This window comes from Eucyclogobius newberryi, unplaced genomic scaffold (genome assembly GCF_026437365.1).
Source record: "Eucyclogobius newberryi isolate DKJ021-1_F unplaced genomic scaffold, fEucNew1.0.hap1 SCAF_1, whole genome shotgun sequence".
NCBI classification, from domain to species: Eukaryota; Metazoa; Chordata; class Actinopteri; order Gobiiformes; family Gobiidae; genus Eucyclogobius; species Eucyclogobius newberryi.
In genome coordinates, this window is record NW_027315723.1 from 53431111 (window position 1) to 53445742 (window position 14632).

The 14632-nt window shown below is 39.6% G+C and overlaps 1 protein-coding gene across 4 annotated transcripts in view; it reads left to right on the top strand.

Moving 5' to 3' along the window:
- The first annotated feature begins 3852 nt into the window (after positions 1 to 3852).
- Positions 3853 to 14632, top strand: part of LOC140362625 (uncharacterized) — a 112796-nt gene continuing 102016 nt past the window's right edge. Inside the window, exons 1-2 of one of the 4 annotated variants that reach the window (XM_072448755.1) lie at positions 3853 to 3923; positions 14560 to 14632. The exon at positions 14560 to 14632 is cut by the window's right edge and continues 237 nt beyond it. In XM_072448755.1, coding sequence (XP_072304856.1) covers positions 14611 to 14632 — 22 coding nt within the window. In that variant the 5' untranslated portion in view covers positions 3853 to 3923; positions 14560 to 14610. Of the gene's footprint in view, positions 3924 to 7703; positions 7730 to 14559 lie in introns of those variants that run through there. The other 3 variants (XM_072448764.1, XM_072448745.1, XM_072448736.1) reach the window with 3 other exon arrangements.

Genomic DNA, 14632 nt, shown 5'->3' on the forward strand with positions numbered 1-14632 from the left:
TTCCAGGGGTTCAGTATACCATTATAGATACCAGGAAGATTGAATCTTAGCCCTCCATTTCTGTTTAAAGAAGGTCTTTCTTTTTTAACAAAAATAGCTTCCTTGACTCCTCTTTCAAACCATCTTTTCTCCTGCTTAAAACCTTCACCTCACCGTCTTCAAACGAGTGATTAGAGGCTTCAAGATGGAGATGCACGGCACTCTGAGGTCCTGAACTTGTATTTCTTCTGTGCTGATAAAGCCTCTTGTGTAGAGGCTGTTTAGTCTCACCTATGTACCGTTCTTTACAACTTTCTTCACTGCATTGGATCGAATAAACTACATTGCTCTGTTTTTGAGTCGGCAACTTGTCCTTAGGATGAACCAGTTTTTGTCTTAAAGTGTTTCCTGGTTTAAAATAAACAGGGACTTCGTGTTTTTCCGACAGGCCAGACACATAAGGGATAGAAACACCTTCCTTCTCTGTTCAGTTTCCCTTTTGTCCTGCTTCTTGGTTCTCTTCACTCTGTTGAGAGCCCAAGCGGGGTAACCACAGGCTGAGAGGGCATTTCGGACATGTTTTTCCTCTTTCTTCTTGCCCTCTGAGCTGGTGGGCACACCTTGAGCTCTGTGTTGTAAGGTTCTGATCACCCCCAGCTTGTGCTGTAGTGGGTGGTTGGAACCAAAGAGCAGATACTGGTCCGTGTGTGTCGGTTTCCTATATACTTCTATTTGGAATTTCCCGTCCTCTCCTCTGATCATGGAACAATCAAGAAAGGCCAAGCGATTCTCCATAGCGTCTTCTCTTGTAAACCTGATATGTGGGTCCACAGCATTGATGTGATCAGAGAAGGTTTCCAACTCTTGTTTCTTGATTGTTACAAAAGTATCATCGACATAGCGGAGCCACAGTTTTGGGGCGGAGCCTGAGAATGAGGCCAGTGCCTTCTTCTCAAAGTGCTCCATGTACAGGTTGGCCACTATGGGAGAGACGGGCGAGTATTAAAGGTGAATATATGTATTAAAAAGTTGAATATATGCATTAAAGGTGAATATATGTATTAAAAAGTTGAATATATGCATTAAAGGTGAATATATGTATTAAAGGTGAATATATGTATTCAAGGTGAATATATGTATTAAAGGTGAATATATGTATTCAAGGTGAATATATGTATTAAAGGTGAATATATGTATTAAAGGTGAATATATTTATTAAAGGTGAATATATGTATTAAAGGTGAATATATGTATTAAAGGTGAATATATGTATTAAAGGTGAATATATGTATTAAAGGTGAATATATGTATTAAAGGTGAATCCTTGAGACATTCTTGTATGTTCCTGTTTTCAGTGATGAGTAACTTGTGCTTTACAGACGGAGATGAAATGTGTTTTTAAGAGTTCATTTGTCATTATTCATCTGTTGTTGGTGATAAATATGTGTAACACGCACAAACTTTTTTTTTCTAACCAACACAATACATTTGGGTACATTTATACATTTTCTGATTCTTGCGTTGTATTCTGACACAAACGTAGGTGAATGTGTTCCTCCTTTTCCAAGTCCAATAAAAGTCTCGACACAGAGCGACATGAGGGAAGGGAGTGCCACAGCTGCCTCAGGACTCTACTGAGCATCAAGTCTCAAAGTCTGCAAGGACAGCTCTGGTGTAGCAACACTGACCCCGTCTGGACACACACGGGACTGCACACGACTGGGCCCTGCACATTTCCATCTGGTGCTACCTCGTCTGACCATGCAGACCACGCAGACCATGCAGGTAATGCAGACCATGCAGGTCATGCAGACCATGCAGGTAATGCAGGTCATGCAGACCATTCAGACCATGCAGACGATGCAGACCATTCAGGGAATGCAGACCATGCAGGTAATGCAGACCATGCAGGTCATTCAGGTCATGCAGACCATGCAGACCATTCAGGTCATGCAGACCATTCAGACTATTCAGACCATTCAGGTCATGCAGACCATTCAGGTCATTCAGACCATTCAGGTCATGCAGACCATGCAGACCATTCAGGTCTTTCAGACCATTCAGACCATGCAGACCATTCAGGTCATACAGACCATTCAGGTCATGCAGACCATTCAGGTCTTTCAGACCATTCAGACCATGCAGACCATTCAGGTCTTTCAGACCATTCAGACCATGCAGACCATTCAGGTCATGCAGACCATTCAGGTCATGCAGACCATTCAGGTCTTTCAGACCATTCAGACCATGCAGACCATTCAGGTCTTTCAGACCATTCAGACCATGCAGACCATTCAGGTCATGCAGACCATGCAGACCATTCAGGTCTTTCAGACCATGCAGACCATTCAGGTCATGCAGACCATGCAGACCATTCAGGTCATGCAGACCATGCAGACCATTCAGGTCATGCAGACCATGCAGGTACTGCAGACCATGCAGGTCATTCAGGTCATGCAGACCATTCAGACCATGCAGGTGAACTTTTAGTCCCCTTAGACTGAGTGGAGCCAAGCAGGGACTAAATGTGACGTCCACAGAGTAAAGTGTCAACACGACAGCAGTTTAGAGTCAGTTTGACATGTTAGAGAAAGTGTGGGACATTTACAGATGATATTACGTCAGTCTAACTGAAAGAACATGTTTGATGAGGTTGAATTATCAAACGAATGTGAAATATCTATAAACTGAAATATCACTAAGCCCTTATTTGAAAGTTTACAATATAACTTTTTGTCATTTTGATTTTAATATTTATTTCTATTATAAATTATATTCAGAATCCGAAAAGGTTTATTTCCATTGTCAATGAACAAAATTCACAAACATATGAACTTTAGTGATTCAACATAAAACAATGAACAACGATAAAACAACTTACATAAGTCAAAAAGAATAAAGAGGATAAAAAATAAAAATAGTCTTACATACTATGTACACAACAGTTACAGTTAAGATAAGATAAGATAAGATATTCCTTTACTGTCCCACATGGGGAAATTTCATTGGTGCAACGCAGGTAGATCCAGAGGTAGATACAGAAGAACAGATCACTTATAGGAAGTTTATCTATTACATATAGTACATATATTACATATAGTACATGTATTACATATAGTACATATATGTAATATAGTACATATTACATATATTACATATATTACATATAGTACATATTACATATATTACATATATTACATATATTACATATATTACATATAGTACATATAGTACAGAGTAGAGTCTGTTCACAACACTAGAGGGCAGCATTGCGCCTCGCCACCTTCAGCCTGCCGGAAATGATTAGAAGAAGAAGATCTTAGCCGTGGCAACTAGCCGTTAGCATCATGCACACATGTTCCATTGCGGCGGCTCCTGTTCTCCCCAAGTCTGCACTTTTCTTCTTCTCAGGAAGAACGTGTTTGCCGAGAACTCGAGTTCGTTCTTTTGTTCTTTAGTTTGAGAAAAGCCGTTGTGTTTACGCTTGTTTCTCGCTTTGACCAGCAGGAGGCGCTGCTCACTGCATTAGACCCGTGAACAACTGTCAAAACAACCCGAAGAGCACGTGTGTACTGCGCATGCGCACTGCGGAGCCTCTGCACTGTTTACCCATGGATCTATTATCTGGATAGGCCACGCCCCCTCTGCCTCTGGCTCCAAATTGAGTAGTGGCCACTTCGCAGAATGCAGCCTCCTGGTCGGACCATTTCAGGAGTTCGGCCTCTAAAATTACCAAACATGCTAAATTGTTTTTAGTCTAAAAATAAAATAGAAGGAATTTCACTCTTCAACTGTTTCTAAAATACTTAAAAAATACATTTTTAACCTCCCGGTGAACGGTGTACGCGCACCGAGCGCGCACGTGACCCTCATGAACGAGCCTCGGGAGAACACGTGACGGAAACTAAACACAAGCAGAAGAAAGAGACGAGACCACGAGACACGTAAGTTGTGTTTGTTTGTCATTCCTCACGTTTCACACATCGTTCCATATGAAGTGTAAAACAACGATTACACAGTTAACACAAGTTAACACGAGCTAACACGAGCTAACACGAGCTAACGTAAGCTAAAGTTTAGCTACACAAAGATGCAACAACACGTCACGATGGTTCGTGCTTCTGCAAATAAATAACTAATTATTTCTCTTACTAAATGTTCTAAGAGACAAGAGGTTATGCACAGATCAAGGAAAACTAGAGAAAGAAGGGAAATAAAGTGATGTTTGTATGATGTGCTATAAAAAACAACCAATAATTCAAATATAACCTGCTATAATGGGTCATATCTTACACATATAAATGTAAAGGTGTTTAAAAGTGACAGTGCTGTACTTACAGGGGCTGAGACCACATTTGAGGTTTTATTACATATTTCATAATGAAGTGTACTGTGTTTAAACAGCAAAGCACACGCTTGTTTTCTATAGGAATGTCATGGATTTACTTCCATGGAATATGTAGAGATTTAGCGAACATGTCAGTTATGTTCTAACTTCTAAGGTTTAAACTTATGCATACATAAATGACTTTTGGTTCTAGCTTTAAAAATTTATGTGAAAAGAGGAACTTTTGTGTTACAGCGAAATGTAAATCTGTCAATAACATATTCCAGCTTTTCTCTGTTAAATATGCAGAATATATCAATGTTCTAATGAGTATCTTTCTCATCTTCAGTGCTGACCAGTGAGTTTAGTCTGTGTGTGCTGTCCAGAGCTCTACAGGTCACTGCAGGTCACTACAGGTCACTACAGGTCACTACAGGTCACTGCAGGTCACTACAGGTCACTGCAGGTCACTACAGGTCACTACAGGTCACTGCAGGTCACTACAGGTCACTGCAGGTCACTACAGGTCACTGCAGGTCACTGCAGGTCACTGCAGGTCACTGCAGACCTAATCACTACAGGTCACTACAGGTCACTGCAGGTCACTACAGGTCACTACAGGTCACTACAGGTCACTGCAGGTCACTGCAGACCTAATCACTGCAGGTCACTGCAGGTCACTACAGGTCACTGCAGGTCACTGCAGGTCACTACAGGTCACTGCAGGTCACTACAGGTCACTGCAGGTCACTACAGGTCACTGCAGGTCACTGCAGGTCACTACAGGTCACTGCAGGTCACTGCAGACCTAATCACTGCAGGTCACTGCAGGTCACTACAGGTCACTGCAGGTCACTACAGGTCACTACAGGTCACTGCAGGTCACTGCAGGTCACTGCAGACCTAATCACTGCAGGTCACTGCAGGTCACTACAGGTCACTGCAGGTCACTGCAGGTCACTACAGGTCACTGCAGGTCACTGCAGGTCACTACAGGTCACTACAGGTCACTACAGGTCACTGCAGGTCACTGCAGGTCACTACAGGTCACTACAGGTCACTGCAGGTCACTACAGGTCACTGCAGGTCACTACAGGTCACTACAGGTCACTGCAGGTCACTGCAGGTCACTACAGGTCACTACAGGTCACTGCAGGTCACTACAGGTCACTGCAGGTCACTACAGGTCACTGCAGGTCACTGCAGGTCACTGCAGGTCACTGCAGACCTAATCACTGCAGGTCACTGCAGGTCACTACAGGTCACTACAGGTCACTACAGGTCACTACAGGTCACTGCAGGTCACTGCAGGTCACTGCAGACCTAATCACTGCAGGTCACTGCAGGTCACTGCAGGTCACTACAGGTCACTGCAGACCTAATCACTGCAGGTCACTACAGGTCACTGCAGGTCACTACAGGTCACTACAGGTCACTGCAGGTCACTACAGGTCACTACAGGTCACTGCAGGTCACTACAGGTCACTGCAGGTCACTACAGGTCACTGCAGGTCACTGCAGGTCACTACAGGTCACTGCAGGTCACTACAGGTCACTGCAGGTCATCTCAAGTAAACTCCTGACGACTCCAAAGCAAAAGGTATTTTAATAATAACTTGTGCCTCGACTAAAAGTAAACAGTGTAGAATCAGTAGAATTTTTAAAATGTCTGTTTTGTTATGACCAAAAAAACTAAATGATAATTGTTCTTCAAAAGAGCCACTGCTGTGTCACATGTGTCTGTGAAGCAGCTTCAGGACAAACATGTGAAGTGTATGTTATATGACTTGTATAAATCTAATACATGTGAAGTGTATGTTCTATGACTTGTATAATCTAAACATATGAAGTGTATGTTCTATGACTTGTATAAATCTAAAACATGTGAAGTGTATGTTCTATGACTTGTATAAATCTAAAACATGTGAAGTGTATGTTCTATGACTTGTATAAATCTAATACATGTGAAGTGTATGTTCTATGACTTGTATAATCTAAAGCTGTGACATGTTCTGTTTGTCTCAGTCATACGATGGAGCTGAACGGAGGAGTTTACTGAAGTACAGAAGACTGCGTAGCCATGGAAACAAAGTCTTGTTAAATACTGAGATATTCAGTATTTAACGCAATAGTGTCACATTCATGTGCATATAACTGATGTAAAAAGAGTGTTTATTTTACCATTATTATTAGTATTATTTTGTCTTACGCTGTTTTTATTTTATCTTTATTTCCCCCTCCATTCTTTATTAAGGTATGAGAGGTTCTGTCTATAGGAGTTTTTATTTATAAGAGTTCTTCTATTAAGATCGATCTATTAAGAGTGTTTTTTAAACTTCCTATAAGTTTTCTGTCCTTTTCCTCTGGATCTGCTGTGTTGCAACAACGACATTTCCTCATGTGTGGACAATAAAAGAATATCTTATTTTATTCAGTTTGTTCTATTTGACTTATACAGGTTGTTTTATCATTGTTAATATTTTTATGTTGCACTGAATCACCAAAGCAAGTTCCACTGTTTGTGAATTCTGTTCTTTGACAATGGCAATACATTTTCTGATTCTATTAATGATAATAATAATGAACATTACACAGACTCCAAAACTCCTTAATAAGGGACTCCCACATTGTAGCTTTAAAACTCAACTAAAACTGGCTAAAATCAATTTAACATTTAAGATATTCCTTTATTGTCCCACATGGGGAAAAATATAATCAGATTTGCATTTATTGAACACGTTCATTCATGTTCATTATTCTTATTAAAGACATTAATAAACAAATGTGTTTTGTATTTATTAAAGATTGACATGATACAAAAACGACACAAAAGGAAACTGAATATAATTAAATACTTCTTAACTCAATTATGTAACAGAATCGATGATTATATTTTATATTTCTTCTCATCTGATTAAAAAAAATGCATATTGGCCAAATTATATTATGTAAATAAATAATTGAAAAGTTAATAACAAAATAAATACCCAAACCAAAAACTACAGAAAATGATGAGGACGTTATTAAACCTCTAAATGTAATTTATTGTCATTAAACCAGACTTTTTATCTTAACACTTCTTTATAATTCTCTTAAATATCAGAGCTTTACATCATGATACATGTATATTTATAGATGGATATAACAATCCATCATTATACGTTACGTAAACAGACTATTTCAAGCCGAATTATTCCAAAAGTCCGTGTTGACTTCTCAGTCGTTCACGCTGCTGTGACGTGCGCGCTCCCGACGCCAAAGCCTCACGGCGATGACGTCACAAAAGTGGGAGGAGATATACCACTGTTCAGGAAGTAATGCGGAACTAAAAAACTTTTTGGGAACCATGAGCCAATGAGCAGCTCCATAGGTTTCAATGGCGGCCATCTTGGCTTCCGGGGGCTTGCTGTTTACATGGAGGAGGTGAGAAAACAATGACAATTAAAGCCGCAAGCGGCATCCAACGGCCCTCGCGGGCCGCCGGCCTTCCGACTCTGCGCTTTTGACTTGATAAAGATGGCGCCCTTATTGTGTGTTGAATAAAAAAAGAACTTGACAGACGGCGACACATTGGACATGGCCAATCCAGTGCAAATGAACACAAGTGTCAGTCAAATTTGCTGCGCCGCCGCACAGAGACCGTAGCACTTGGAATAAAAATATGGATAACTTTTGATGCCGCGCTTGTGTAGATGATTTTTCCCAAAGTAAAGCTTGATCGAGCTATTGCCCACGGAGGAGTTTGTTAAAGTGTGAAGCGTAAATGTGAACATTTCAAGGATTTGGCGTTTTTCCCATTTGTGACAGTTTATTTGCAGCTCCACGGCACAGAGACCGTACCACTTAAAATCAAATTATGGATAACTTTTGATGCCCCGTTTGTGTAGATGATTTTCCCCAAATATGAGCTTGATCGGGCAATCGGCCTAGGAGGAGTTCGTTAAAGTGTGAAGCGTAAAAATGTGGTGATTTTAGAGATTTCGCTGTTTTCCCATTTCTGACATATATTTGCGGGTCCGCCACACAGAGACCGTAGCACTTAGAATCAAAATATGGGTAAGTTTTGATGCCCCGCTTGTGTAGATGATATTCTCCAAATATGAACTTGATCGGACAATCGCCCTAGGAGGAGTTCATTAAAGTGTGAAGCGTAAAAATGTGGTGATTTGAGCGATTCTACGATTTTCCCATAAGGATAACATGGGATGTTTCTGTCAACGCTACGGTTACGCCGTACAAAATATGACTTTGGCTCTCATACTTTTATGATCAGGATGGCAAATTAGAATTTTGTTCAAAATATCATGTCATTTGGAAAAACTCTATTGTTTATAGGCCACTCTGAAGGCCAAATAGTCAGAATTCTGGGAAACGTTTGCGGCTCCGTCGCACAAAGACCGTAAAAGTTATCCTTAAAATTTGGATAACTTTAGATACACCACTTGTCTAGAGGACGTACACCGATTTTGAGGTTGGTGGGCAAAACGCACTAGGAGGACTTCGTTAAAGTGTAAAACATAAAAATGTGGTAATTTGAGAGATTTTGTGGTTTTCCCATAGGGATAACATGGGAGGTTTCTGTCATCGCTACGACTACGGCGTAAAAATTTAGGCATTTTTGTGATTGGCTTTTGTGATCGGGACGGCAAAATAGAATTTTGGGTAAAGTTTAGACAATTTTGGTAAAACTAATTTTTGACCTTCAATGTTAATTTAAAGGTCACTCTGTAGGGGGCGCTATCACTGCCATTTCAATTTTGTCAGCCTAAACTGGTCCAAACTAGAAAGTTTAACAACTGATTCAAATTTGGTCCTAATCGGACTGGTTTTGATCAAATGGGAGCAATTTTTAGATCTGCAATATTCCAAAATAAGTTGTCCAACTTTGCGGCTGCGCCGCACACAGACCGTAAAAGGTATCTCAAAAAATTGGATAACTTTAGATGCCCCACTTGTCCAGAGGACGTACGCCGATTTTGAAGTCGGTGGGCAAAACGCCCTAGGAGGAGTTCGTCAAAGTTTGACGTAAACAAAATGGCTAACTCAGCTTGTTTTCATTTTCAAAGGAAGATGGCGGCCATAGGGTAAGTTTGGGGGCGTGGCCACAATGATTTTTTTTGTTTATCCTCACGAGAGGAATGCGTGTCCCGAATTTCGTAGCTTTACGCCAAAGTTGACCTCGGGGCGTCTCCCATAGGCGCAATGTATTTTGACTTTTGTCTGTGGCGCTGTCGCGCCATTTTTTAACGAAAAAAAAAATGGCCCAGAAAAAATAAATTTTTTCGCCGATTCTGAATTTTGGGCAAAGTTTGGTGAGTTTTTGAGCATGTTCAGGGGGTCAAATTAGAGATCAAAGCGCTGAAGAAGAACAAGAAAAATAATAATAATAATAATAATAATATTTTTAGCAAAAACAATATAGCCGTTTTTACTATAACAACAAATGATACATCGTTTGAAAGCTCTAAGCCTTCCCGATGCCGCCATGGGGTGGAATCATCATTACGAGCGCTTACGCGCTCGTCACTCCCTATTCCGTCGGGATGCCCCGCCCACTCCCCATAGACTTCCATTGATTTGAGCAGATACAAGCATGGCCCATGCCTGCGGCATGGATTCTCGCGTACGGGACGATGCCAGGAGGGTTTTTGGAGGAATGCAGCGCTTCGCGCTGCTGTTGTCAACAATTAGTGAATGGGCTACGCCCATTCACTAATTGTTGACTATTTCTGTCATAGCAGGAGTAAGTATGCATGATCCATGCCTTCGGCATGGGCTAGTTCACTGTACTTGCCAGGGGCGACGGGGTACCAAACATGCGGGCGCAGCCCGCATGTTTGGTCAGACAGTTGCAACGCTGCCTTCGGCAGCGTTGCGGGAGCAATAGGCCCTCCCCCTGCTGGGGCTCGGGCCTAAATATAGCCGCAAGCGGCAATGATCGGCCCTCGCCACGCCGCCGCCACACCGCAAGAGGAGGGGGCGCTAACGCGCCCCAATTGTCCTTTTATTATGCCTACTGCTGAATCTGTGACGCTGTCACATCTTCTCCCCTTTGTTTTACATCAAAAAGCTATTTTATTTTGAATTCTTGGCAAAATATGCGGCTTTGCCGCACAGACACGGTGACTCTTTGAATAAAAATGTGGATCACTTTTGATGGTCCTGAAGATGAGTCTCACCACATTTCAGGTTTATAGGGCTAACGCCCTGAGGGGGAGGAGTTTGTGAAAGTGTAAACATGTTCTGGCGATTTCCCCATTGGAATAACATGAAAGGTTTCGGTCATCGTTACGGCAACGCCATAACAATTATGACATGAGTCTCATTGACTTTTCTGATGGGGATGCTAAAATTGAGTTGTGTGTCAAATTTCATATAATTTTGCAAAACTAAACATTTAACCTCCATATAAAATCTGTAGGGGGCGCTGTGGCGCCAAATGAATTTATTTCACTTCAAGTGAGTTTAGGGCAAAGAGTTTAACAACTGATTCTAATTTGATGCAATTCGGACTTTATCTGCGCAAACGGCAGAAATTTTAAATATGGGAGATTTCTGAAATTCTAGCTAAAGTTTGCGGCTTCGCCGCACAGAGACCGTGAGAGGTATCAATGTAATTTGGATAACTTTTGATGTCCCACTCCTCAGTAGCATTTTCACCAAATTTCAGCTTTTTAGGGCCAACGCCCTGGGAGGAGTTCGTAAAAGTACGACGTTTGGAAAAACTCCGAAGTCATGTTTAGCCATTTTTGAAGCAATATGGCCGACATTTGGTTGGGCGGACGGCGTTGCCGTAATAATATTTTTTACTTCTCTTGTCACCATCGACCTCTGCGCCAAATTTCATGATTCTACGATCAGATTTTTTTTGGGTCATTTCCCATCTCTCAATGCATTTTTGGTACATTTGGGGGCGCTGACGCGCCAATTTTTTTATTTTAGAAAAGGGAAATAGCCAGAATGTAGAGAGGCACGATTTTTAGAGGTGTGCAAATTTTTGTGACTTTTCGTCAATGTTCACTGGGTGAAAAATAGGGGGGTTGGTCCCGAGAAGAAGAAGAAAGAATAATATTCCGATGCGAAAACAATGTTTCCCATTTTTCAAATATCATAAACTATACATTTTTGGAAAGCGCTCGCGCTTTCCTACCTCATGGTGTGGGTCCCTGGTCACTGACGGGTACTTTCGTTAATTTTGAGTGGGCTCCGCCCACTTTGTGTTTTTGGCCCTCTATACAGTAATAATGTTCAATTTTTGCATTACATGTTTATATGCACGGAACATGCAAGAGATGGGGAACGTATTCGTGAGCTACTTAGCTTTATATGGGGATGACGACCGCTTCGCGGTCGTCACCTCAATGTAAAGTGCTCGTTTAGTGCGCACTTTTGCACGGGCTTCGCCCGTTTACAACGGTAATGTTCCATTTTCCTACTACTAATTAGTATGCACGGGGCGTGCGTGAGTGGAGGAATGCGTTAGTGAGTGTTTGGAAGTGGGCGAGCGCCTCGCGCTCGATTTTGTGCGCACTACGTGCGCACTTTCGCAGCCGTGCTTCGCACGGCCTTACGAGATTAATAGGCCTCTCGCCAGCTTGTGGCGCTCGGGCCTAAATATACAATATTCACAATATTTACAACATTTACTACATTTACTACATTTACAACATTTACTACATTTACTACATTTACAACATTTACAACATTTACAACATTTACTACATTTACAACATTTACAACATTTACTACATTTACAACATTTACAACATTTACTACATTTACAACATTTACTACATTTACAACATTTACTACATTTACAACATTTACAACATTTACTACATTTACTACATTTACAACATTTACAACATTTACTACATTTACTACATTTACAACATTTACTACATTTACTACATTTACTACATTTACTACATTTACAACATTTACAACATTTACTACATTTACAACATTTACTACATTTACAACATTTACTACATTTACAACATTTACTACATTTACAACATTTACAACATTTACAACATTTACAACATTTACTACATTTACAACATTTACAACATTTACTACATTTACTACATTTACAACATTTACAACATTTACTACATTTACTACATTTACAACATTTACTACATTTACAACATTTACTACATTTACAACATTTACTACATTTACAACATTTACTACATTTACAACATTTACAACATTTACAACATTTACTACATTTACTACATTTACAACATTTACTACATTTACAACATTTACAACATTTACTACATTTACTACATTTACTACATTTACAACATTTACAACATTTACTACATTTACAACATTTACAACATTTACTACATTTACAACATTTACAACATTTACTACATTTACTACATTTACAACATTTACAACATTTACTACATTTACTACATTTACAACATTTACAACATTTACTACATTTACTACATTTACAACATTTACTACATTTACTACATTTACTACATTTACAACATTTACAACATTTACTACATTTACAACATTTACAACATTTACAACATTTACTACATTTACTACATTTACAACATTTACAACATTTACTACATTTACAACATTTACTACATTTACAACATTTACTACATTTACAACATTTACAACATTTACAACATTTACTACATTTACTACATTTACAACATTTACAACATTTACTACATTTACAACATTTACTACATTTACAACATTTACAACATTTACTACATTTACAACATTTACAACATTTACAACATTTACTACATTTACTACATTTACAACATTTACTACATTTACTACATTTACAACATTTACTACATTTACAACATTTACAACATTTACAACATTTACTACATTTACAACATTTACAACATTTACTACATTTACAACATTTACAACATTTACTACATTTACAACATTTACTACATTTACAACATTTACAACATTTACTACATTTACTACATTTACAACATTTACTACATTTACTACATTTACTACATTTACAACATTTACTACATTTACTACATTTACAACATTTACTACATTTACAACATTTACAACATTTACAACATTTACAACATTTACTACATTTACAACATTTACTACATTTACAACATTTACAACATTTACAGCTTCATCTGCTCAGTTAAGATTGTGCCGTTTATTGTAACTGTCAATACAAGAGATATAAGTCATATAAAGAGAACATGAGTCACACAAGGATCTGTTCATTCTTGACTTGAACTAAACCAGGACAAAACCAGGTCTGAACCAGGTCTAAACCAGGTCTAAACCAGGACTAAACCAGGTCTAAACCAGGACTAAACCAGGTCTAAACCAGGTCTAAACCAGGTCTAAACCAGGTCTAAACCAGGTCTGAACCAGGTCTAAACCAGGTCTAAACCAGGTCTAAACCAGGTCTAAACCAGGACTAAACCAGGTCTAAACCAGGTCTAAACCAGGTCTAAACCAGGACTAAACCAGGTCTAAACCAGGTCTAAACCAGGACTAAACCAGGTCTAAACCAGGTCTAAACCAGGTCTAAACCAGGACTAAACCAGGTCTAAACCAGGTCTAAACCAGGATTAAACCAGGTCTAAACCAGGTCTAAACCAGGTCTAAACCAGGTCTAAACCAGGTCTAAACCAGGTCTAAACCAGGTCTGAACCAGGACTAAACCAGGTCTAAACCGGGTCTAAACCAGGACTAAACCAGGTCTAAACCAGGATTAAACCAGGATTAAACCAGGTCTGAACCAGGACTAAACCAGGTCTAAACCGGGTCTAAACCAGGTCTAAACCAGGACTAAACAGAGTCTAAACCGGGTCTAAACCGTGACTAAACCAGGTCTACACCAGGATTAAACCAGGACTAGATGCAGTATACATACCTGTACTAGTACCTTTTGAAATATGTACTTTTAGAGTAAAACTTTTTTCACACTATTAAAGCATAAATTGTATCAAAAATGGTGCTGTTTTTTGTCAAATGAACTTTAAAAAAGTAATTTCAGTTGAAATCAAAACCTGGTCTTAAGTCAAAATCTTCACCGTGACCATTTCAGACGAACTACACAAAAGTACTTTTCAGTCCAGGAGAGTACTTTGTTTAGCTCTACATATTTCAACTTTGATCTTTTCATTTTCCTTTACAAAAGGTGACTATTGTTCTAAGCCACCTCCACGTGTTCTTCAAATACAGCCGTGTACGTTTGTACTTTGTAGCAGGTCTGACGGGCCTGAGGGAAACTCTTGGCCCCTGCTGCTGCTGCTCAGATGTTCCTGATGGAGCGGGGCC